The 23,066-nt window shown below is 44.5% G+C and overlaps 2 protein-coding genes across 2 annotated transcripts in view; one reads left to right on the top strand and one right to left on the bottom strand.

Moving 5' to 3' along the window:
• Nucleotides 1-9,576, top strand: part of LOC115017880 (rho GTPase-activating protein 1-like) — a 24,257-nt gene extending 14,681 nt beyond the window's left edge. Inside the window, 11 exon segments of the mRNA XM_029446594.1 lie at nt 1-22; nt 340-471; nt 647-733; nt 1,246-1,344; nt 1,432-1,498; nt 1,500-1,540; nt 1,919-1,995; nt 2,101-2,178; nt 5,081-5,209; nt 5,319-5,422; nt 5,578-9,576. The exon segment at nt 1-22 is cut by the window's left edge and continues 66 nt beyond it. Of these exon segments, the coding sequence (XP_029302454.1) occupies nt 1-22; nt 340-471; nt 647-733; nt 1,246-1,344; nt 1,432-1,498; nt 1,500-1,540; nt 1,919-1,995; nt 2,101-2,178; nt 5,081-5,209; nt 5,319-5,422; nt 5,578-5,745 (1,004 nt within the window). The 3' untranslated portion in view covers nt 5,746-9,576.
• Nucleotides 9,577-14,524: 4,948 nt separating this feature from the next.
• Nucleotides 14,525-23,066, bottom strand: part of runx1 (RUNX family transcription factor 1) — an 83,905-nt gene continuing 75,363 nt past the window's right edge. Inside the window, 3 exon segments of the mRNA XM_029446911.1 lie at nt 14,525-16,923; nt 16,925-17,016; nt 17,771-17,917. Of these exon segments, the coding sequence (XP_029302771.1) occupies nt 16,468-16,923; nt 16,925-17,016; nt 17,771-17,917 (695 nt within the window). The 3' untranslated portion in view covers nt 14,525-16,467.

Genomic DNA, 23,066 nt, shown 5'->3' with positions numbered 1-23,066 from the left:
TGGACCATCACAAGCTGCTGATGTAAGCACCAATAGATATTATATATAATATATACCGTATATAAATATATATGTATTTATTTTCTGCTGTTGACAGAGACTTTAGACTGTGAGGATTGCATATTAATGTCCTGCACACAACCAACTGGTTTTCTAACAAATTTAAATAAAGTTTTAGTTTTGTTTATGTTTGTAAAAGTCACAACAACAAACATCTATTATTTAAATTGATTATTATATGTGGGTATTTAGTTCATACATTTCAGAACACTTGGGGGCATAAGACCTGGAATGACACCTGTAACACATGCTGGACTGACATTTTGAATTGTCTTGCAGGTATCTTAAAGGAACACTGGATCAGTATGTTGAAAGTGACTACACTCTGATCTATTTCCATCATGGGCTGACCAGCGAAAACAAACCCTCTCTCAGCTGGCTGCGAGACGCATACAGGGAGTTTGACAGAAAGTAAGCTCAACAACATCACTGGACATCATATCGAACTGACTGAAGGCTTCTCTTTGATCTGTTTAAAATAAACACGATGGCAGCACAATGACCAGTGCTAACTGGTATTTATATATATATATATATATATATATATTATATTATATTATATTATATTCATTGCATTTGGTTTCAGGTACAAGAAGAACATCAAGGCTTTGTACATCGTCCATCCCACCATGTTCATCAAGACTCTGCTGATCCTCTTCAAACCGCTCATCAGGTTTTTACATGACACGTTTCTACTGATGACAGAAATGCAGTTCCAAACATTACATCTTCTTGACCTCTCTCTCCCTCTCTCTCCCTCTCCCCCCTCTCTGTCTCTCTCTCTCTCCCTCCATCTCGCTCTCTGTCTCTCTCTCTCTCTCTCCCCCTCTGTCTCCCTCCCCCCCTCTCTCTGTCTCTATCTCCCTCTCCCCCTCTCTCTCTGTCCCTCCATCTCCACCTCTCGCTCTCTGTCTCTCTCTCCCCCTCCCTCTCTCTCTCTCTCCCCCCTCAATCTCTCCCCCTCTCTCTCCCCCTCTCTCTCTCTCTCTCCTCTCTCTCTCTCCCTCTCTCTCTCTCCCTCCCTCTCCCCCTCTCGCTCTCTGTCTCTGTCTCTCTGTCTCTCTCTCCCTGTCTTGTTCTCTCTCTCTCTCTCTCTCTCTCTCCCTCTCTCTCTCTTCCCCTCCCTCCCTCTCCCTCCTCCCCTCCCTCCCTCTCCCTCCTCTCTATCTCTCCCCCCCCCTGTAGTTTTAAGTTTGGCAGGAAGATCAACTATGTGAGTTATCTGAGTGAGCTGGAGGATGTGGTGAAGTGTGAGCAGCTGCTCATTCCTGCTCGTGTCAAAGAGTAAGATCTGACTCCCAGCATGCATTTCTGCATCCTGATATAATACATGATGTTGTCTTTTCTAAAATAATGTTTGTTTGTGTTCAGGTACGACAACAAGCTGAGAGCTTCTCTGAAACCCACCGCCCAGCCTCCCATGTCTCCTCCTCATAGTCCCCCCCCTCCCCAACCAGGTGTTCGGGGTGCCACTCACATTGTAAGTCACCAGATCTCTGCTGGGTTGTCATTTACTCGAATACTCTAATTAAGTACACATTTAAGTTACTATTTCCCTTTGTCTGACCGCTTTAGTTATTTTTCAGATTACAATTTGTATACCCTTCCTGTCCAGTGAAAACAAAAATAAGCCATTTTCACAGGGGTCCCTTGACCTCTCATCTCAAAATATCTGAATGAAAATGGGTTCTACCTGGCGCCCCGGCAGCTCACCTTGTTGGGATTCTTTGCTTTCCTCTCCAGTCTGTCTTTGGCTGTAATTAACCTGTGTGTGTGTGTGTGTGTGTGTGTGTGTGTGTGTGTGTGTGTGTGTGTGTGTGTGTGTGTGTGTCTGTGTCTGTGTCTGTGTGTCTGTCAGACTTAGACAGAGGAATCTAGATGAGGATCCTGTCCCCGTGGTGATGAGAGACACCATCAGCTTCCTCTCAGACCAAGGTAACTCTTTTCATGATGTACTGATGAACTTTAAGTGTAGATCCCTCGCTGTTGTTCTCAGTAAGAACTGCCGTGTTGTGTGTGTGTCTCTTCGTGTGTGTTTAGGTTTGGAGATTGAAGGGATCTTCAGACGGTCAGCAAATGTGACTCTGGTGAAGGAGATCCAGCTCAAATACAACTCTGGTAGGATCAGCTGTTCCGCCCATTGTGTTCTTTTCTAACTGTCTACACAGGAAGTGGAATCTGGTTTAGTGATTAGTTAGTGAAGAATGCATATAATCCATCCTGTGGGCAGTTATGGTCTAGGACTTCGACAGACAAGACCTGGGCAGCAGAGGCTGGCTCTGGGGACGTGGAACTTCACCTCTCTGTGGGGGAAGGAGCCGGAACTAATGCGGGAGGTGGAGCGCTACCAGTTGGATCTGGTGGGGCTTACCTCCACGCACAGTCTTGGTTCTGGAACAGTACTCCTGGATAGGGGTTGTACTCTATTCTTCTCCGGAGTTGCTCAAGGTGTAAGGCGTCCGGCGGGTGTGGGAATACTCACAAGTCCCCGGCTGAGCGTCGCTACGTTGGAGTTCACCCCGGGAAGAGAGGGTCGCCTTCCGGTTATGGGGGGGGAAACTCTGACTGTTGTCTGTCACTATGCACCAAACAGCAGTTCGGAGTATTCGGCCTTCTTGGAGACCCTGAATGGAGCCCTGCAGGGGACTCCGTAGTCCTGCTGGGAGACTTCAACGCGCATGTGGGAAACGATGGAGACACCTGGAGAGGCTTGTTTGTTGTTGGACTTCTGTGCTAGTCACGGAATGGCCATAACAAATACCATGTTCGAACATAAGGATGCTCATAAGTGTACGTGGTACCAGAGCACCATAGGCCAAAGGGCAATGATCGATTTTGTGATCGCATCATCTGATCTGAGGCCGCATGTTTTGGACACTCGGGTGAAGAGAGGGGCGGAGCTGTCAACTGATCACCATCAGGTGGTGAGTTGGATCAAGGGTTGGGGGAAGACTCTGGACAGACCTGGTAAGCCCAAACGGGTAGTGCGGGTGAACTGGGAACGTCTGGAGGGAGCCCCTGTCCGGGAGATCTTCAACTCGCACCGGAGGAGGAGGAGCTTTTCAGACATCCATGTGGAGGTTGGGGGCATTGAACCTGAGCAACACCTCTATTGCTGAAGCTGCGTTGAGGAGCTGTGGCAGAGTCAAAGCAGCGGGTGTGGGAGAAGTTCGGAGAAGCTATGGAGAAGGTGCTCCTGGAAAACCATCTGGCACCTCAGGAGGGGAAGTAGGGAACCATCCAAACTGTGTACAGCAAGGGTGGGACCCTGCTGACTTCGACTGAGAAGGTTATCGGGCGGTGGAAGGAGCACTTTGAGGAACTCCTGAATCCAACTAACACGGCCTCTATGGTATTGGCAGAGCTGATGGGGGACTATCGTCAATTTCCCTGATGGAGGTCACTGAGGTAGTCAAACAACTCCACAGTGGCAAAGCCGCAGGGGTTGATAAGATCCGTCCAGAAATGCTAAAGGCTTTGGGTGTTGAGGGGCTGTCTTGGTTGACACGCCTCATCAACATTGCGTGGAAGTCTGGGACAGTGCCTAGGGGGTGGCAGACCGAGGTGGTGGTTCCCCTGTTCAAAAAGAGGGACCAGGGAGTGTGTGCCAACTACAGGGGTATCACACTTCTCAGCCTCCCTGGTAAAGTCTACTCCAAGGTGCTGGAAAGGAGGTTTGGCCGATAGTCAAACCTCTGATTGAAGAGGAACAATGCGGATTCCGTCCTGGTCGTGGAACAACGGACCCACATTCACTCTAGCAAGGATCCTGGAGGGGGCCTGGGAGTCACCTGGGTGATACTCTGGGAGGTTTGGGGTGAGGGGGGTCACTTCTGAGAGCCATCCAGTCCCTGTACGCCCAAAGCGAGAGTTGTGTCCGGATACTCCGCAGTAAGTCGGACTCGTTCCCAGTGGATGTTGGCCTCCGCCAGGGCTGCACTTTATCACCAATCCTGTTTGTGATTTTCATGGACAGGATATCGAGGCGTAGTCGTGGAGGAGAGGGGTAGCAGTTCGGTGGCCTGAGAATCTCATCGCTGCTCTTTGCAGATGATGTGGTCCTGATGGCATCATCGGTCTGATGGCATCACCTTCAGCAGTCACTGGATCGGTTCGCAGCCGAGTGTGAAGCAGTTGGAATGAGGATCTGCACCTCAAAATCTGAGGCCATGGCTCTCATCAGGAAACCGGTGGATTGCCTGGGGAATGAGCCCTTACCCCAAGTGAAGGAGTTAAAGAACCTCGGGGTCTTGTTCACGAGTGAGGGGACGAGGGAGCGAGAGATTGGCTGGAGAATCGGGGCGGTATTGCATTCGCTTTACCGCACAATTGTGACGAAAAGAAAGCTGAGCCAGAAGGCTGAGCTCTCGATCTACCGGTTGATCTTCGTTTCTACCCTCCAGAACGAGATCGCAGATATAAGCGGCCAAAATGGGTTATCTCAGACAGGTGGCTGGCGTCTCCCTTAGAGATAGGGTGAGAAGCTCAGCCATCTGTGAGAGACTCTGAGTAGAGCCGTTGCTCCTTTGCTTTGAAAGGAGCCGGTAGAGTTGGTTCGGGCATGTAGTAAGGATGCCATCTGGGCGCCTCCTATGGGGTGTTCCAGGCACATCCAGCTGGGAGGAGACCCCGGGGAAGACCCAGGACTCGGTGGAGAGATTATATCTCCTCACTGGCCTGGGAACGCCTCGGGATCCCCCAGTCGGGCTTGGGGATGTGGCCCGGACAAGGGAAGTTTGGGGTTCCTTACTGGAGCTGCTGCCCACGCGACCCGACCCCGGATAAGTGGTAGACTATGGATGAAGAATGCATATAATGTTAAAAACTGCATCATCGTGCTGATCACGCTGCACGATGCAACTGCTGCAGCACACTAGCTGTGCGAGTTGTGGTTAACAACACACCAGGCGTTGCTCCGAACATTCTGTAGTCTGATCTCTGTGACGGTGTGGTGCTTTTAGGCCGTGTGGCCTGCTCAATAATGTGGACTCATTAATTAGTGTGTTTGTGTGTTCTGCAGGTGCAACGGTGAATTTCAGAGAGATGGAAGATGTCCACTTGGCTGCTGTGATTCTGAAGACATTCCTGAGGGAGCTCCCTGAGCCTCTGCTGACCTACCAGCTCTACAACGACGTAGTCAACTTCACCTGTATGTTGAAACAATCAGTATTGTTTTCATTTTGATCATCAGAGTTCCTAGGAATCTCATTATAAATGTATATATATATGTATTTACATTACATTGGTGTGTGTTGCAGCTGTCTCCAGTGACAGCCAGGTGACCGTGATGAAGACGCTGGTCGAGTCGCTGCCAGAGGAAAACATTGCATCACTGCAATACCTCATCACATTCCTGGCACAGGTACAGCTGATGGACTTACACTTCACACTAATTCCCTTCCAGAATCGGTCTGTCACCAACTCTCTGTGTGTGTGTGCGTGTGTGTGTATGCGTGTGTGTGTGTGTGTGTGTGTGTGTGTGTGTGTGTGTGTGTGTGTGTGTGTGTGTTTATTTAGGTGTCAGCCAACAGTGAGGTGAATAAGATGACCAACAGTAACCTGGCTGTGGTGTTTGGTCCTAACCTGCTCTGGGGGCGGGACAATGCCATGTCACTCACAGCTATTGGGCCAATCAACAACTTCACCAGAACCCTGCTAGACCATCAGCATCTGGTCTTTACCTAAACGCTGTCCCTTTACCCTGCAGTCTCTCTTCCTCTCAGAAACACCATTTCCATTAAACCACTATACTCTCTGAAAAAGATCCTGCGGACCAATTGAATTTCAGTGTCTTTGTTATGTTAAGCAGTCTGGTCTGCTTTTCCATTTCCATGTGACTCCAGGCATGTAGATGGAAATGGTACATACATTAGACTGCAGGCAAAAAAAAGACATAATAAACAACATATAGCATAACAGTTGTTGGTTTACCATCCATTCACACTGGGTCCCTCTGCTCTGACTGGAGATCAACCTTTAACCTCAAAGTGGCAAAGTCTGCTGCTTTGTTGTTGCTTTTTTGTCCATTTGATGGTCAACAGAGCTGCCTCATAATCATAAACAAACAAGAAAAATAAAAGCATTTTATTGTGTCTCTAAATTCTATAAATCCCACCTGCTCACTACATGTTGCAAGTTAAATTTGACAGTATTAACAACTTAGAATTATTATCATTAAACTACTGTAAAGTTGGGCAACTCACAGCAGACGTGAACAAACTGGTCACTTTTGGATCCTACATTTCCCACAATGCAGCGTGATAGAATCTTTAATAAGACCCTACCTGCCTGGTAAGCTCAGGCTTTCTGCTATAAATGTGTCGGACTGAATAATGAGGTGAAAAGAGGTTTGTGCACGACAAAGTGTTGCAACGTAATCGGTTGGTTCCAGTGTGAATGTCTGGTCAGCACATCGTACATTTCCGACTCTTCCACCCCAGCCAACCTCTCGAGAAGATTCCACCCTCAGTGTTTGTATTTCTATTGTATTTAAGTGTATTGGGCCGAACTGAACTGTCATCTTTCATCTCTATAGGGAGATTAATAGCAGTTGGATGTTCCCAGTCTTTGTGCTGTGCTGTTGTTAGTCTGTCTCTCTGCTGTCCTTCTATTTAGTGCCAAACAAACTGGCCTGCAGCTCTCCCGGAGAAGGCAGGGCGATGCACAATAACTAGAGATTATGAACGTCCCCTCGAGGACTATGATCCAGAACGTCGAGAGAGGACAGTGGAAGAGAACGGAGGTGTGAGTTTCAGTCTCCACGAAAGTCTCAGGTGAACTTCCAAACGGTGACCCGTGGTACCAAACGTTGTGGACAATCTTTGAAAAGCTGTAACTATAGTAACCAAGTAGAAAACGTCTACGTACCCTGATAGTTCTGATTGATTACGCCTCCATTATATGTTTGACTTTATCATTATGTTAATAATAAGATTTCCACACTTTTTTTCGTGCAGGGCTTTTATTTCCCTTGATGACCGAATGAACCAGGGCTATAATGTAACGCAAACTCAGCACTTCCTGCATGTTCTCCTGCCGTCTCGATGAATTCAGTACGAAGAACAGTCTTGTGTAGGATGTATCAGGTCATTGATGGCAGCTTCTATGGGTCAAGGGAACCAGCAAAGACGTGACTTAATTAGTAAAAGAAAGTAGTGTGTTGTGCAGCAGAGGAGGATTTGACTTGTGGTGTGAGGAGACTTGAGAGTTTCCAATGGCTCGTCTCGTAGGGCATTGGTAGTACGAGTACTACAGCACCTTCAGGACCATTCTGTTATTTATTCCATCCGTAGTCCCCAGTTGTGTTGCTAGACATGGGTCTAAACTGCCAAACAGGAAGTGAGACTATTCCCACAGGCTTTAATAGTAGAGGGACCTCAGAGTACGGAAGTTTCATTGTTTCAGGGATTAGTCATTAGCCTCACTTCTCCCTTGTGGTCGTTCCATAAGTGTTATGTTTGATTTTATTTCTCATAACTCCGGCCAACCCTTTACAGAAGGCAACAGATCTTTATCTATTTGGACAGAATATCCCTTTTTAGTTGACTTGTACTTTGGTTAATGCAGGATCTGACACGATATTAAGACAAAACATTACCGCTACCAAGACGTTAGGAACTCGTGGTTCATGGTACAGTAGTGACAGCTGGCTGGGAAGCTTGTAGGTTGTATACCCAACTTAGCTCCATCCTCAGTCCCACACTTAACAGCATTTTAGGGTTTAAATTCAGCTAAAGAGAAGATCAGCATGAAAAAAATCAAACTTCCAGAGGCTGGCAGTTTCCGTCTGTCCTTCCCACTTATTGATTGTGTGTAACTCCCAGGCTAAATGTTGTCTCTGCAGTTATCGTTGTCTGTGCTCTGTGGTGCCTCCTTAAGCTATCACGGTCTTCATTCAGCTCCAAAAGCCTTAATTCAAAGATTTATTTTCTCATTTATTTCTGCCGTCTGTCCCCAAATTCAGCTCATCTAAAGCTTTGCATTCTATGTCAAATAAAAAGTACTTATTTTGACCTCTAGTTGTTACCAGGTATGATATGTTATACTGCATATGACAGATTCAGCTATTTGACCTTTGTGACCCGTCGTGTCTCCTTCCCGTCGGCGTGCGGTTCATGTTAAGTCTCCCGGCTATTTGAATCAGTCGGCTTTATTTTGTCAACGGCCAAAATCCTAAATATTAGTGTTGTAATTTTGCTAAGATACTTAATATAACGTGACTGAAAAGAGATTTAGTTGACTGAAGCTGAAACACACACGTTGACCTGTTGTAAGTGCGTCATGTTAGTACAGATGGTGAAGAAGGTGTGTGTTTTTGTGTTAATGACTCGGCACATTTAGATAGATAAAATATGTCTGACTGTTGGGGTTTAAATATATAGTATAGTAGTATAACTAGGCCTCCTATCAGTCGAGATATATGTGTGTGTTTATTATTGTTGTCGGGTGCTATGGTTACTCCAATTTTGGTGACTTTTATGATTTGACTTGATGAGACAATTGACATCTCACAGGTCCAAGTTTTTCATTTGACAACAGCAATATGTGTGTGTGTGTGTGTGTGTGTGTGTGTGTGTGTGTGTTTGTGCGTGTGCATGCTTGTGCCTTATTTGTTCCCCTTAAGTGATCATGTGATTAGCCATTAAAGTGCCAGTGTGCCCGTTCTGCCATAGATTTAACATGACGCAGGTGAGTTCAACAAAGCGTTGGAGCTCTAAACTCCCAGGCTTGTTGAACGCACCTCGAACTGTACATGATCACAGGCTTGAGAAATGCAACCTGATGAATATTAAATCCATAACTACTGAAGAGGATCAAATGTTCCGATGTATACAACAAATTAATTCTGGAATTACATAGAGTTCAATGAGGATTAAAAAAAATATTTTTACTTTGATTCTATTGTTTTAATTTAGGATTCTCAGATTGGTCTCAGAAGTCGTTTTTAAAATTCAGCACTACTTTGTTCCTCCTTTAGCAATTTCTGAGAAAAGTCATTGCGTTTATTTTACTTTTACTTTTTTTTTATCCTATATATGTTATATGTTCAGAATTTCTACAATATCCAGTCAACCAAATCATTTATAATTCACAAACATTTTCAAATGATTGCCATCATCACACAACCAGGAACAGCTGTTATAACAATGTTACAACCAAATTCTCTCTTTATAATCTGACAGATTTATTCGTTTGCGAATCATTTGTTACAGTTATACCAACATATTTTATACTAACGATATACTGTTTCTTCTCAACTCTGCTGATCAACTGCAGCCCTGTCCGATCTATGGATATTTGTACTGTAACTGTTGTCATGGTGACAGTGAACAATATGTATTTGTTGGAGAAATGATTTGGATTCCAGGCTGATTTATTGATGGGTGATCATATTTTCTTAACTTTTTTTCATACATTACTTTTGATATGTTGTGGATCTTTGTCTTCTCTATGTATTAAAATGGTAATATTCTGTAATATCAATGTGTGCAAACAATAAAACAATGGTGAATACAAGCAAGCCTGGTTATTTACAAATAATAATTAATATCAATAAAAGTATTAAAATCATAAGTAGGGCTTGATAATAACGTGGCACTACAATGAAGTAGGTGCATTAACTTAACTATCAGAAGGAATTAGTTATAAAAACAATTATTCATATTAAAAATAATTATTCATTTGAATTATTATGACTCAAGTTATAATAAATCGCCTCAATGGGGGAACAACTTTGTATCAAAGTAAAAACTATAGCCAGTTAATGTAGTCTCTTACAATCGTCTCATAAAATGTATATAATGAGACTACGATAATTAAATAATAACTATAAACACAATGACCTCATCAACAGTCTCGGCTTTTAGGACTGGATGATTTAAATAAATCAAGTGCTGGGAAGTTGTTTTACCTCAAAACAAATGAGATGTTTACAAAGTCAACGGGGGAGAGGGGAGGGGTGTCCAGCCTCTATGAAGAGGGGAGAGAGGAGGGGCATCCAGCCACTGTGAAGAGGGGAGGGGCTTTCCGCCTCTGAGGAGGGGGAGAGGGGAGGGGCGTCCAGCCTCTATGAAGAGGGGGAGAGGGGAGGGGTGTGGTGTCCAGCCTCTGAGGAGGGGGAGAGGGGAGGGACGTCCAGCCTCTATGAAGAGGGGGAGAGTGGAGGGGTGTCCAGCCTCTGAGGATGGGGAGAGGGGAGGGGCGTCTAGCCTCTATGAAGAGGGAGAGAGGCATTCCAGAAGCATAGGGCAACATGTGGAGCTCCCAAACACATAACTTAACTGTAAAATGTTATTATTGCAGTAAATTATATTTAATATTTATTTGAACTTATAACAAGTTTGTGAGTATCAAACCATTCCACATTAAATTTGACACCCTGATCGCACCACTGCGCACAAAGCTTTTGGTTTTGTAGTACATCTGAAATATAAATAGATATATATCATGCATGGAGAGACCTCACCTCTGTCCCTCTGTCACAGTGATTAATAGGACATTATGTAAATGTTGTCTCCCTGTTAATTTCTCCCCCGTTTGTCATTACTGTGGGTCATCAATCACATCTGAACCACAGCAAGGCGCCAAGTGATGGCTGCTATTAGAAAATCAATTGTCGTGTCTGTTGGTAGGGTAGAAGGGAGAAGCATCAAAACTATGAGTCACTTGTGAATTGATGGCTCACGACCTTATGCAGGGCTGCTGAAATGTTCTCACGTCCCCCAAGCGGACATGCATTAGGCCCCATGAACACCCATCTGATAAGGTTTAGTCCAAGGGACCCACAGGACACACTTCTTTGTTGCTTTTCTTTAACTGTTGGTTGAGGTTTGTCTCAAGTTTTTTCTATGGTTCCACTGGAAACACGTAAAAAGTCAAAAGTAGACACCTGAACCCTCTCAGGCATAACCACCCCCCGACCCCCCACCTCAACTACTCCTTGACTGTCCGTTTTTCAAGGTTGCAGAAATTGAAGATCTTTCCTCCACATTGGCAGAGGCAGAATACAAACTGACCACTAGATGTCACTGCTCACCAAGGATCAACGACTATCCTGTCCATGAAACTGTACAGCAGCAGGACATCTCTCCAAACTCCAAACACTTTTCCTTTGAAATGATCAGAATGTGAATAAATGTTTTTTATAATGTGACAGGATGATGTTCATAAAGTTAATAACGTTCAAATAAAGATACTATTTGGTTACCTACTAAAGCTAGAGGAATGATGTTGTATAATGTCCAACTCAAACTAAATGAAAAGCAACACCAGCCCATTAGTTTATATTAATTTCCAATCAGGAAAATATAATTTGTTCACAGGGACCTAAAAGGCCTTGGGAACAATATGTTTGCTTATAATTGTCAAACCCTAAGGCTATGTGACAAAAACATAACTTTGACAACATCGTCTCCTTAACTCCAGCAAATTCAAATCTCTGCAAGTTGATTAGCAAAGTGTAGAGAATTGAAAAACACAAGATAAAACAAATTTCCTCATGATAAATGATATCTGTGTGCTATGGTATTTTTTTAATCCCTTTTGGAGGGTTACTTAATAACATTCCATGATCCCCATCCTTGGCAACATTGTGAGCCTCATCCGAAGTTAAGCTCATGTTGGCTTGTCAGTAGAGTTCCTCTGAGCACAACGTTTGGGACACCAACTGCCTCCATTCAAAGTATGTGGTCTGGCCGTCTCTGCCTTATTTAAGTGATATTGCTGCTGGCCTTTGGTTTCTCGATGAAGTGAGACGAAACAGACACAGGACTTCAGGAGACCGCTGTTCATTTTCAGTGTGAAACTAAAACTATTTTGTCACTGAAGGCAACGCCAACCATAATCCTTTCTTAACATTGACCGAGTAGTTTTGTTGCCTAAACCTAACTTCCTGTGAAGACAAGTTTTTTGGAAATTACACTCGACATTTAACGAGCGGATATTGACACGCTGTCCCTGAGACTCCCGAACTGACGCTAAAGGGGGACCGAGAGCTTCGTAGTTTGAAGCGTGAGGGCCACTGACCAAGCTGCTGTTTCTGATGCGTTGGGTGTGGGAAGGTGTTTTGTCAGGACAATGTTTTGTCAGTTCTTCAAACAAGTTTGTGGGATCGTCGAACAGTAGACTATCTGCTTACGACATTTCTGTAAAGGTGTGGGTGCGCTACATTCTAATTAGTTCGTAGAGTCTCTGCTCAAAGGCATTCACGGTGTTGTACTCATTGTACGCATGCAACGTGACAGAAAGTTATGAACGCGGCGCTGCTTGATCGTATGATAAGTACTTCCCTTGAAGTACTCCTGTATTAGCTGCACTGCACTGGCTCCCGGTGAAATACAGAATAGAATTCAAAATCCTTCTCCTGACTTACAAATCAATTAATGGTCAGGCTCCAGCATATCTTAAAGATCTCATAGTACCTTATAAACCAACTAGAGCATTACGCTCCCAGACGGCAGGGTTACTTGTGGTTCCTAGAGTCTCTAAGAGTACAATGGGAGCCAGAGCCTTCAGCTATCAAGCTCCTCTCCAGTGGAACCAGCTTCCAGTTTGTGTTCGGGAGGCAGACACACTCTCCACATTTAAGAGTAGGCTAAAGACTTTCCTTTTTGATAAAGCTTATAGTTAGGGCTGGCTCAGGTTTGCCCTGGATCAGCCCCTAGTTATGCTGCTATAGGCTTAGACTGCCGGGGGACACCTCCCTGCTCTCTTCCTTCTCTTCCTCTCTCCTCCCCTCCCTCTCTCTTCTTCTCCCTCTCTATCTGTATGCATTTATGTAAATGTATGTTACTAACTCACCATCCGGGGTATCATCCCCGGAGTGTCTGTCTCTCATGTGGCAGGTTGCCACTGATAAAGTTTACGTCAGGATCATGAATCGTGACAGCGCCTGCTGACCTGGTCCTGCTGGACACCGGGAAGCCTTATTGACATTTTCCTGGATTCATCCATACTTTCTATTTCTTTTTTTTCCAACACAACATAATTTCTGTCAAATGTTGTATTTGTATTATGTTGTTTATCCTGTACACACGACATCTATTGCACGTCTGTCCGTCCTGGGAGAGGGATCCCTCCTCAGTTGCTCTCCCTGAGGTTTCTTCCATTTTTTCCTCTTTAATTTTGGGGTTTCTTTTAGGAAGTTTTTCCTTGTGCGATGCGAGGGTCTAAGGACAGAGGATGTCGTAACCTGTACAGTCTGTAAAGCACACTGAGACAAATGTATAATTTGTGATATTGGGCTATACAAATAAATTTGATTTGATTTGATTTGAAGCGTGCTGAACCCTTAACAATTCTAAACCAACAACATTTCCACCCACTTTCCACCACAGTGTCCATGCCTCTGGTAGGGGAAAGAGGGACACTAGACCAGTGTCCATGCCTCTGGTAGGGGGCAGAGGGACACTACCTCAGTGTCCATGCCTCTGGTAGGGGACGGAGGGACACTACCTCAGTGTCCATGCCTCTGGTAGGGGACAGAGGGACACTACCTCAGTGTCCATGCCTCTGGTAGGGGACAAAGAGACACTAGCCTAGTGTCCATGCCTCTGGTAGAGGACAAAGAGACACTGGCCTAGTGTCCATGCCTCTGGTAGGGGACAAAGAGACACTGGCCTAGTGTCCATGCCTCTGGTAGGGGACAAAGAGACACTAGCCTAGTGTCCATGCCTCTGGTAGGGGACAAAGAGACACTGGCCTAGTGTCCATGCCTCTGGTAGGGGACAAAGAGACACTGGCCTAGTGTCCATGCCTCTGGTAGGGGACAAAGAGACACTGGCCTGGTGTCCATGCCTCTGGTAGGGGACAAAGACACTGGCCTAGTGTCCATGCCTCTGGTAGGGGACAAAGAGACACTGGCCTAGTGTCCATACCTCTGGTAGGGGACAAAGAGACACTAGCCTAGTGTCCATGCCTCTGGTAGGGCACAGAGGGACACTAGCCCAGTGTCCATGCCTCTGGTAGGGCACAGAGGGACACTAACTCAGTGATGCAGTGACTGATCAGCGGTGGGGAAATGTTTTAACTTATCTCTCAAGCCCCCAAAAGCAACACACGTCGCATGTCTTAGAAGATATAGATTTTCCAGTTTGCACTATTCTTTGTGTATCACTGCTCTCTATGATGGCAGGTGAAGTGACCCATCCAGACATCTAAAACATTTTGGAGCACACTGGAGTTCACTTGGACTTCCAGATGTCGAGCAGTTGGAAAAATACATCCTGGGCTTTTCCCAGTTTTGCCTTGATGTGCACTACTGTCCTCGTTTTCTTAAGTCTGAGTCTGCAACAGTGTGTTCGCCTGCCCTTCACCTTTAATGAGCAACTTCTGTGTATGTGTGTGTGGGGGGGGGGGGGGGGTTTGGCAAAGATACAGGTGGCAACATGTAGGAGAGAATTTTATATCGAGAGAAAGATAATTGAGAAAACAAATCCGACGACCAGTAACCACAGGACAAGAGTTGTATTTTTTTCTCGCAAGAACGTTTATATCGATCAAAACCAAATGTGCTTTATGAACAATGTCAAAACAAAAAGAGGAAGGCGTGACGAAAACATAATCAAATGCAGGTGTCATTTACAGCCATGGTTAAATACAGTAAAAATCGACAGTAGATCACGGGTAATTGTGACACACACACACACGCACACACACGCACACACACGCACACACACACACACACGCACACACACGCACACACACACACACACACACACACACACACACACACACACACACACACACACACACACACACACACACATTCACACACACATGAAATGCAACCAAAAATGGTATTGTAGGAATAAATTAAAGCATTTTACATAACTCCATGCTGTAATGGTCTCTCACTGTGGACAGTGTGTATAAATCTGATGTCTCAGAATCCAGTCTGAATAGGGCCGTCTATAATAAAGATTTAATTCATATATATTAAGATTTTTTAAATATTTAAAATGTATTTTCTTTTAAATATTTTTTGTCCAAATGTGCCTCAGGGGCACAACAACACCCATAGTGAGTGAAGTGATAATGGGAAGGAAACAATGACACACGGATAGATGAAGACAAACACAAACAGGCCTTCACAATATTTGGCATGAGAAAAATCATCTCTACACAACACCGTTTATAAGGAAGAAATCTTGTTATTTTACAAAGGAAGCTGAATTGTGCTGCTACATGCACTTTGTCAGTGTAAAACCAAAATATCTCCCTGCTTCTCTCCGTTCATCTTTCCATTTTCAGTCCCTTCATTTAATAGAAGCTCTTCTTTCCAGTTCTTTTCTATGTCCTGAGAGTAAGACTCGGATGTCAGCTTCACTGGATAATGCCTGTCGGACAGTTTTAAACTGGGCGTACTCTGGTTAAGTGATGACGTGCAGTACTGGGTGGAGTTTTTCAAAAATATTAAATGATCACTAAAAAAAATCCAGTGCTCAAATAAAAAATAAATTAAAGCGTCAGCAGTTTTTTTTAAGACAGTTTAAATTATGGAACACACCAGAGTTCAAATGTGTCTATCTTAAGGACGGTCCCTTGAAGCATAACTCTGTTGATATTTAATATTTTTCTTAATATCAAAAAGTACCAAACCAACAGTGAGTGTACCTACTAACAAACAATGTGTATGTGTGTGTGTGTGTGTGTGTATCACAACCTCTGAAAAGTGAAGGCAAAGTAGAAGTGCCACAAACCTGCATTCTCTCTAATATCCAGTAGGGGGCAACTCCTCTGGTTGTTGAAAGAAGTCCAATTGTATAGAAGTCGATGAGAAAATGACCCTAATACTCACTTGCATCCTCAGTAAACATTTTCCTGACGAGTTCAAATATTGTCGCATTTAGAGTAAAATAGACGTAAAAGCACCAAATGATTTAGGGCGGGGGAACCTTGTGATTGACAGGTTGCTATCACAGTATTGTCCTGTTTGGGTGTTGTCCGTGTTTTCCATGGATGTATAAAGAAACCTGGATACAGCGTCGGAGGCGGGGCCCTGTTCATTCCTCTGTCAGTCGCTCAGTGGTGCTTTAGGCTCGACTTTATGAGTATAAAATTACCCCGATCTTCTGCATCCATGAAGATCGTGTGCTCCATCAATACGCCCCACTGTTGAACTGACTGACATACTCCTTCAGTACCATGAACACACACACACACACACACACACACACACACACACACACTTAATTTAACCCAACACCGTCCTGCTGACACAAATACTCACTAGAGCATATAATAACACTTAGACTTCCTTATCCTTTAACTGAGATTAGGGTTGTTTGAGCGTTATGATTTTAATATTACATTGACTTATGTTTGGGTTGGTGTGTATTCATGTGTTCAGTGATGTCCAGTGTCTGCTGTCACATGACCAGGGGGTAACCTTAAACCACCTCTGCTGGTTCAGTAAGGTCTCCACACAGATTCAGCAGCTGCCATGTTTGTCGGGGAGCTACTGTGGCTGGACTCGACCTCCACACCCCCTCCTTCATTCTGATTGGGCAAAGAGGGGTGCAGGAGGGAAGAGCCTGTGGAGGCGTTGGTGCACGGCGGCAGGATCCTTGGCGGGGAGCGTGAGTCATTGCTGCCTCCTCCCCCGGCCATCATGGAGAACTGGTATGAGCCGGCGGCGGTGGAGTAGTACAGGTGATATGGCGAGGAGGTGGACTGGAAGGGTCCGTTCTGAGCCTGGTGGGGGGTGTTCGCTGGGTAGGGAGGAGGCAAGTAGGTGTGATACCTCCCTGCTGGACTGTTTGCCATGGCCGTTGCCATGGTGATGCCAAGGGCGCCGTTGGAGACGGCATTGTGAGAAGGGGTGTAGGTAAAGGCAGCCGCTGTGGGAGGGTAGTGGACCCGGGGGATCAGAGAAACGGGAGTCAGGCAAGGAGGGGAGGGAGGAGAAAGGTCGTTCTAAGGTCATCCTGGGGTCGCCAAAGGCTGTGAGGTCAGGGCCTGAGAGAGGGCAAAGATCAGAGGTTACATCTTACTTATCTTTTCTCTGTTATCTCTGGGTGTTTCTCAAAGTCAAGGATGCTTCCTTGGTCAGACTGGTCCTTCCAAGTAGGGTCCTCCAATTATTTTTAACTTCTAGTAGGAATATTAATTTTGCATTCCTCTAAACACTATAAACACATTCAACACAGCAAAGCTATATTAACAATGAGTAATACAATCAGCAGAGATTTGGACAGTTATAAGTTATTTACATACAAAACATACAGTTAAAATTTTACTTCACTGATCATTGTAAAACAAACTTTATTCAAAGTCAACAAAAACTAAATAAAACTCTTCAAAACCATCTTGGTTACATTGTTATGCTAACCCTCTGCTTTCAACAACTCTGGTTTGGTGAAAATTCCTTAATTCACAAAGTAAGATGTGAAAATGTGCCCTCGTCCTCTGTGCTATTAATAGCTCGCTGAACGTAAGTTGGAACAAACTTTTCTAAATTACGCTTTGTAGATCTAATGCGTTGTGCGATTAAGGATTGTAGGTGTTTTAGCAGCGCGGAGCATACACACATGCAGTCATGGAAATCCACTGAATGAAGGACTCAGTCCTTGGTAGAATTCAAAGGATGCTCAACATTAGAAAAGTCCTTCGGCGGGATCTGATGTCGTAGCATCCTGCTAATTTAGCCGTTCAAGGATCCTTCCTTGACATTGATAAACACTATCTGTGTGTACATGCTCGTGTGTGTTACCTGTGAGACGTGAGGTGAGGTCACTGAGCGAAGATCGACCAGGCGAAAGGGGATTGGCTGTGTGGACGGTGGGCGTGGTTATCTGGCCCAGGTAGGGGTACGATTGGTCGTAGGACCAAGATGGAGATGACTGCATCTGTCTGGAGTCTGAGAGAGAGATACATCATTGAGACCTTCAGAGCTGTACAGCAAAGGGTTTTGCGTTAAATGTTGAGAGAGGTTGTTTCCAGGTGAGCCTGCACAATGCTGTAGACGCAACATCATTATTTCTAAAGGGGTGTTTCAGAGATTTAGACAGATTAAAAAAAGAAAGTTGAATAGCATGATTTCTGCAGAATGTCAGAAGACTGATTTAAATGAACTTGACACAGAAGCTGTTGATAGTGAAAGGAACCGAAGAGAGAGAGAGAGAGAGAGAGAGAGAGAGAGAGAGAGAGAGAGAGAGAGAGCGAGATTGAGAAGAGGAAGCAATTAACTTAGTGTGGGGGTGGACTGATGAAGGGGAGGGCTGTGTGTGTGTGTGTGAGACTTATTTCATTCAATCCACTCTTTTCCCCCCACAGTCTAATAAATGGCACTGATCACCCACAGACTTGCAGACAAGAGTGTGTACATGTGTGTATTTGTGTGTGTATGTGCGGCCAGACGAGGAAGCAAATTGTACACAGCAGCCAAGACGTCAATGAAGGCTTTTCAAGTCTAGCCAAGAGCTCTCCAAAGTATTGACGTGTGTGTGTGTGTGTGAGTGTGTGTGTGTGTGTGTGTGTGTGTGTGTGGTGTTGAAGCCCCGGCCCTATGCCAAGCCCCCTCCTTTCCTGGCTTCTCTCCCCGGGCAGAGAGCACTAATATGCAGCAAGAGTCACGCCGGCTGGCTGTTTGGAAGTAGAACTAGAACATATAGAAAGACATGTCTGTGATGTTTAATGCTGGCCAATTAATGTCAGAAGATATTTACCAATTTATATATTTAAAATGAGACCTGGTGCAGTCAGTGTAATTACATTCTGATATGATGGGTATGATGCAGTTTGATTGATGCAGAACATAGTAGTTTTAGTACATCCATAGTAGTTGTTATTAAATGGTTTCTGTGGATGTTTTAGGCTTCACCACCATGACAAATAAACAAATAACAGGGAATTTTTTTGTGGTATGCACATTTTCATATTCGGAAAGAAACCTCCAATGTTGGTAGGGGCTGTGTTTCTTTGCGAAAAAACAATACATTTCCAAAATGGTGATTTGCATTATTCCAATAAACTGAAGGATTTGCTATTTCTTTATGGGTTGAGAATATTTCTCCACCTTCTTAGCTGAATAAACAATAGTATTCATTCTCAGAGAATACGTGGTTTTCACAGGACAGCCATGTAGACATAAGGTCAGGCCATGTCCTTTGTTTCTGTGTTTGTTACACACTGAGGGTTTCATTTCATTTCATTCATAAGAGTCAACACATGGCGGGTACCTTTGCATTGATTACAGGAGGCACATGGTGGTGTCATGGCTGTATTAACCTGGTACAAGTATGAACTCCCCCCTCTGTGCATTGTACACAAGATCCATGACAAATATCAACCTTGAAAACAGTTTGAGTATCAGTAATAAATGGTGAAATGGCTGCAGTAGCTCAGTCTGTAGGGACTTGGCTTCAAGTCCCAGAATGGACCAAGTATGCAGTGTGGACTGCTGCTTTGAGAGGTGCCACCATTGAAAGATTAAAATGAGTTTAAATGTAAAGAAGGATATGTCAGTGGATATCGAGCTTTAGTTTAGCATTGATCACAGCACCACAGACCACCACAGTGATCCTGGGCAGTGACCGACAGTACAAACCAGCCAATCCAAGCAAATGACAAAAATAATTAAGGAAATATAAAATAGATAAAATACTGAAGGGGTCTTGGTCTTCATGCAAACATGCTTTGTTGCTAATTGAATAGAAAAGACCAATGTTATTGCTCAATTATTCAAATAATTAAGTTCCAGTAACATCACAAACCCTCTCGTTTTACAGTCTTAACATCTTCTTTACACATTGGGAAACTTTACATTACTGACATTGTTTTACTTATATACTTGGTATACTACCTATACTTATGTCACTCCGCTCTGTGTGTTTTACATCTGTGAGTGTTTTGTCAGCAGAGGGAACATTTTTACTGCTCTGCCACACATGCAGAACAAAAGACCAACATTCATGCACACACACACACACACACACACACACACACACACACACACACACACACACACACACACACACACACACACACACACACACACACACACACACACACACACACACACACACACACACACACACCCAGACATTAAGTAAAGACAATATTAAAAGAGAAATGAAAGGTAAGCTTTAGGGGGAGGGGGAGGGGGAGATAAAGAGAGTGAGGTGTAGAATGACATAATAACTGTTTCATGTTGCTATTTACATTTTAAGAGAGATCAGCTGCAGAAGGCAGGAGCCCTGAGAGCCACCTTTCCGTTTCTCTTTCAGAGTCGAAATCTACATTATGTTGGTCTTTCTTCTCCATGTCATACCACTACTCTACACTTTCGATTTGTTTTACATCTTGGAAGAGACTATAAGAAAGAGCAGATACAGTAACTTCCTCACCTACAAGAGACTCCAAATGGAGTTCCTTTGGTAAAGCTGATATCATAATAATTCAACATGAATAAAACTATATTAACATTTCCATGATCCATACATTTAAAAAAAGAAAGTACTTGTTATTTCCTAGACTTGTTTCTGTGTCAAACAAACTATTTTATCATAATTCATCTGTCTGTCTGTCTGTCTGTCTGTCTGCCTGCCTGTCTGTCTGTCTGCCTGTCTGTCTGCCTGTCTGTCTGTCTGTCTGCCTGTCTGTCTGCCTGCCTGCCTGCCTGTCTGCCTGTCTGTCTGCCTGCCTGCCTGCCTGCCTGACTGTCTGTCTGTCTGTCCGTCTGTCTGTCTGACTGTCTGTCTGTCTGTCCGTCTGTCTGTCTTGTTAGGCTTGTGTGAGGTGAGCCAGACCTACTTAGAGTCGATCAGGTGTGATCGCTGCAAAATGCTGGTTAGATTTGTTGACCAAACAATGAACAAATGACTACCAGCATGTAGTGTGTGCATGTGGCAAAATCAGCAAGAGCGGCTTGACGATCCACCGAGCGAGGATGAAGTGTCTGGCGCGAGCAGGAGTAGCACAACGCACAGGTGTCCAACGTGGTGAGAAGCAGGGGGTGCCAGGCCCAGAGTCTTCGCATATTGCTCGGAACCTCCTAGTGTTGCCGACTAATCCCTCGAGCATAGTCCCAGAGGAGGTGATCAAATAGTCTGCGAACACGACTTCACTGTTAAATCAGTTTGAAAAAGTTTGGAAGCTGAAAGCCATGACAACAATCATCGTGAGCATCGCAGCTGAACGCTTTGGAGAAGAGAACACTTTACTTGAGAAACCAAAGAGGGGTGAGGATCCACAACATCAGGCAGGAGAAGAAAGCGCTGAACTCCCAGTTCAAGGAGGCAGGAAGCAGAGTAGTGATGACGAGGTAGAAGCTTCATGAAGCTTTGAAGTTTATCAGCAAATTGGAAATCGCAAAAGAGTTAATTTCTCACAAAACCACTGGTTGGTGAAAGAGTGTAAAAAAGGCGACATCACCTCTCAACCATGTGATCTTTGATATGCTGTATTTTGTGCCAGTAAAGACTTGGGAAATAATTGTATAATAATATAAGGATACTGCCTCTGCACAGCACGTCACATCACTAAAGCAGACGCAAAACTGCCTCACAGGAGACTGGTGGGAGTGGTCACTCGAGGCCCAGCTTTGCTAGGATCCTTTCTAACTCCCCAAATGAACATCAGTGAAGGGAAGGAAAGATGCCGCCTTGTTCAGGAATACGTGAGAGACAAGAACCTGCAAGGTTGAGGGAATGAAGCAACAAGGAGCTTGGACAACATGAGAAAATGCAGTCGCAATGAAAGTGACGTGGGCTGAGCTTTGGAAAGCCTAGCCACAGCGCATCAAATTTCTCAATTAGAAGACTTCCGCCCTAGAGCACATCCTCAGCTGCTGCCCAAAGGCATGTGGATGGTGACGATACCGATGGAGGCACGTTTAGGTCCTGAAGACCAGCGCTGACCAGTCCTGCCATCAGTGCAGGAGTTCAGTGGGCAAAGCCTTTGTCAGCTGGGGAGCAGCCAGAACCCACCACAGGAACATCTGCAACCATCATGACCTCTGTAAGGGACTGGCAGCTGTTGGTGGACCTTGAACGGCAGCTGAAGTTCCCTAACCGTATTTCAGACAACACCCTGCGACCGGACATTGTCCTTGTGGCTGAGTCCACCAAGCAAGCTGTGCTGCTGAAGCTGACAGTCCCATGGGAAGATCCTTGAGGCCAAGTATCCATGACTGGTAAGGAACTGTCAGCAGGAGGGTTAGGGTCCTTTCAGCTATACAGTGGTTGCTGGATTTGAACTTGTTATATACGTTTGTGCAGATGCACTCACAGTGGCTAACCTGCATTATTTCAAACCTGAATTAAACACTCACTCCTCCTGCTGCTCTACGGCCTAGTAGCACCCTGACTGTGATTAGCTGTGGAGGAACCTGCGGGAGGTGGAGTGATCTGCAGATGTTCAGTGTGAAAGCCCAGACTTCTACCGGGTCTCAACAAAACAGCTTTTAAGTTTCTTAATATTTATGATGTTTATTCAGTGCAACCCTCCGTGAGATAGTCTTGATTCATATCAGTCAGTCAAATATGACTGAACGCTGACATAATGCTTCTATGCTTAAGAAATCTATAATTGCTAACTTTATTTTGATGGATGGTTACAAAGTGTATGGAACCGATTGGGACTGTAAAAGAGGCGAGGTTGCCATCAATGTCAAATCCCAGCTCATCAGCTCTCTACCTCTACTAAAGCTAAACAGTTTGAGGTCGGGTGTTGCTTTAGACCCCCATCTCCCCTAAAAGAAACCTTTCAAGTCTATTTGACACAAGTTAAATCACTCTGAATTTACACTTAATAGATAATCTATTGGGACTATCTTTCATGGACCTCAGGTTGTTTTAAAGAACTATGTGGCTCCTTAAACCTTGTGCAACTCATTAATGTACCAAGAAGGCCAAAGTCCTGAAGCACAGAATAAATCTGCCTTGATTTCATGATAACGGACACATCTCACATGTTATACATATCATATATGATGTTAGTGATCACTGTGCTTGTTTCAGGAATACATTCTCCACATGAGTAAAGGTATGTTTTCACAAAATATTCAC

The sequence above is a fragment of the Cottoperca gobio genome, chromosome 2 (genome assembly GCF_900634415.1).
Source record: "Cottoperca gobio chromosome 2, fCotGob3.1, whole genome shotgun sequence".
In the NCBI taxonomy this organism is placed as follows: Eukaryota; Metazoa; Chordata; class Actinopteri; order Perciformes; family Bovichtidae; genus Cottoperca; species Cottoperca gobio.
Note: the sequence above shows the minus strand (reverse complement) of the source record. Positions and strands in the feature narration are given on the sequence as shown.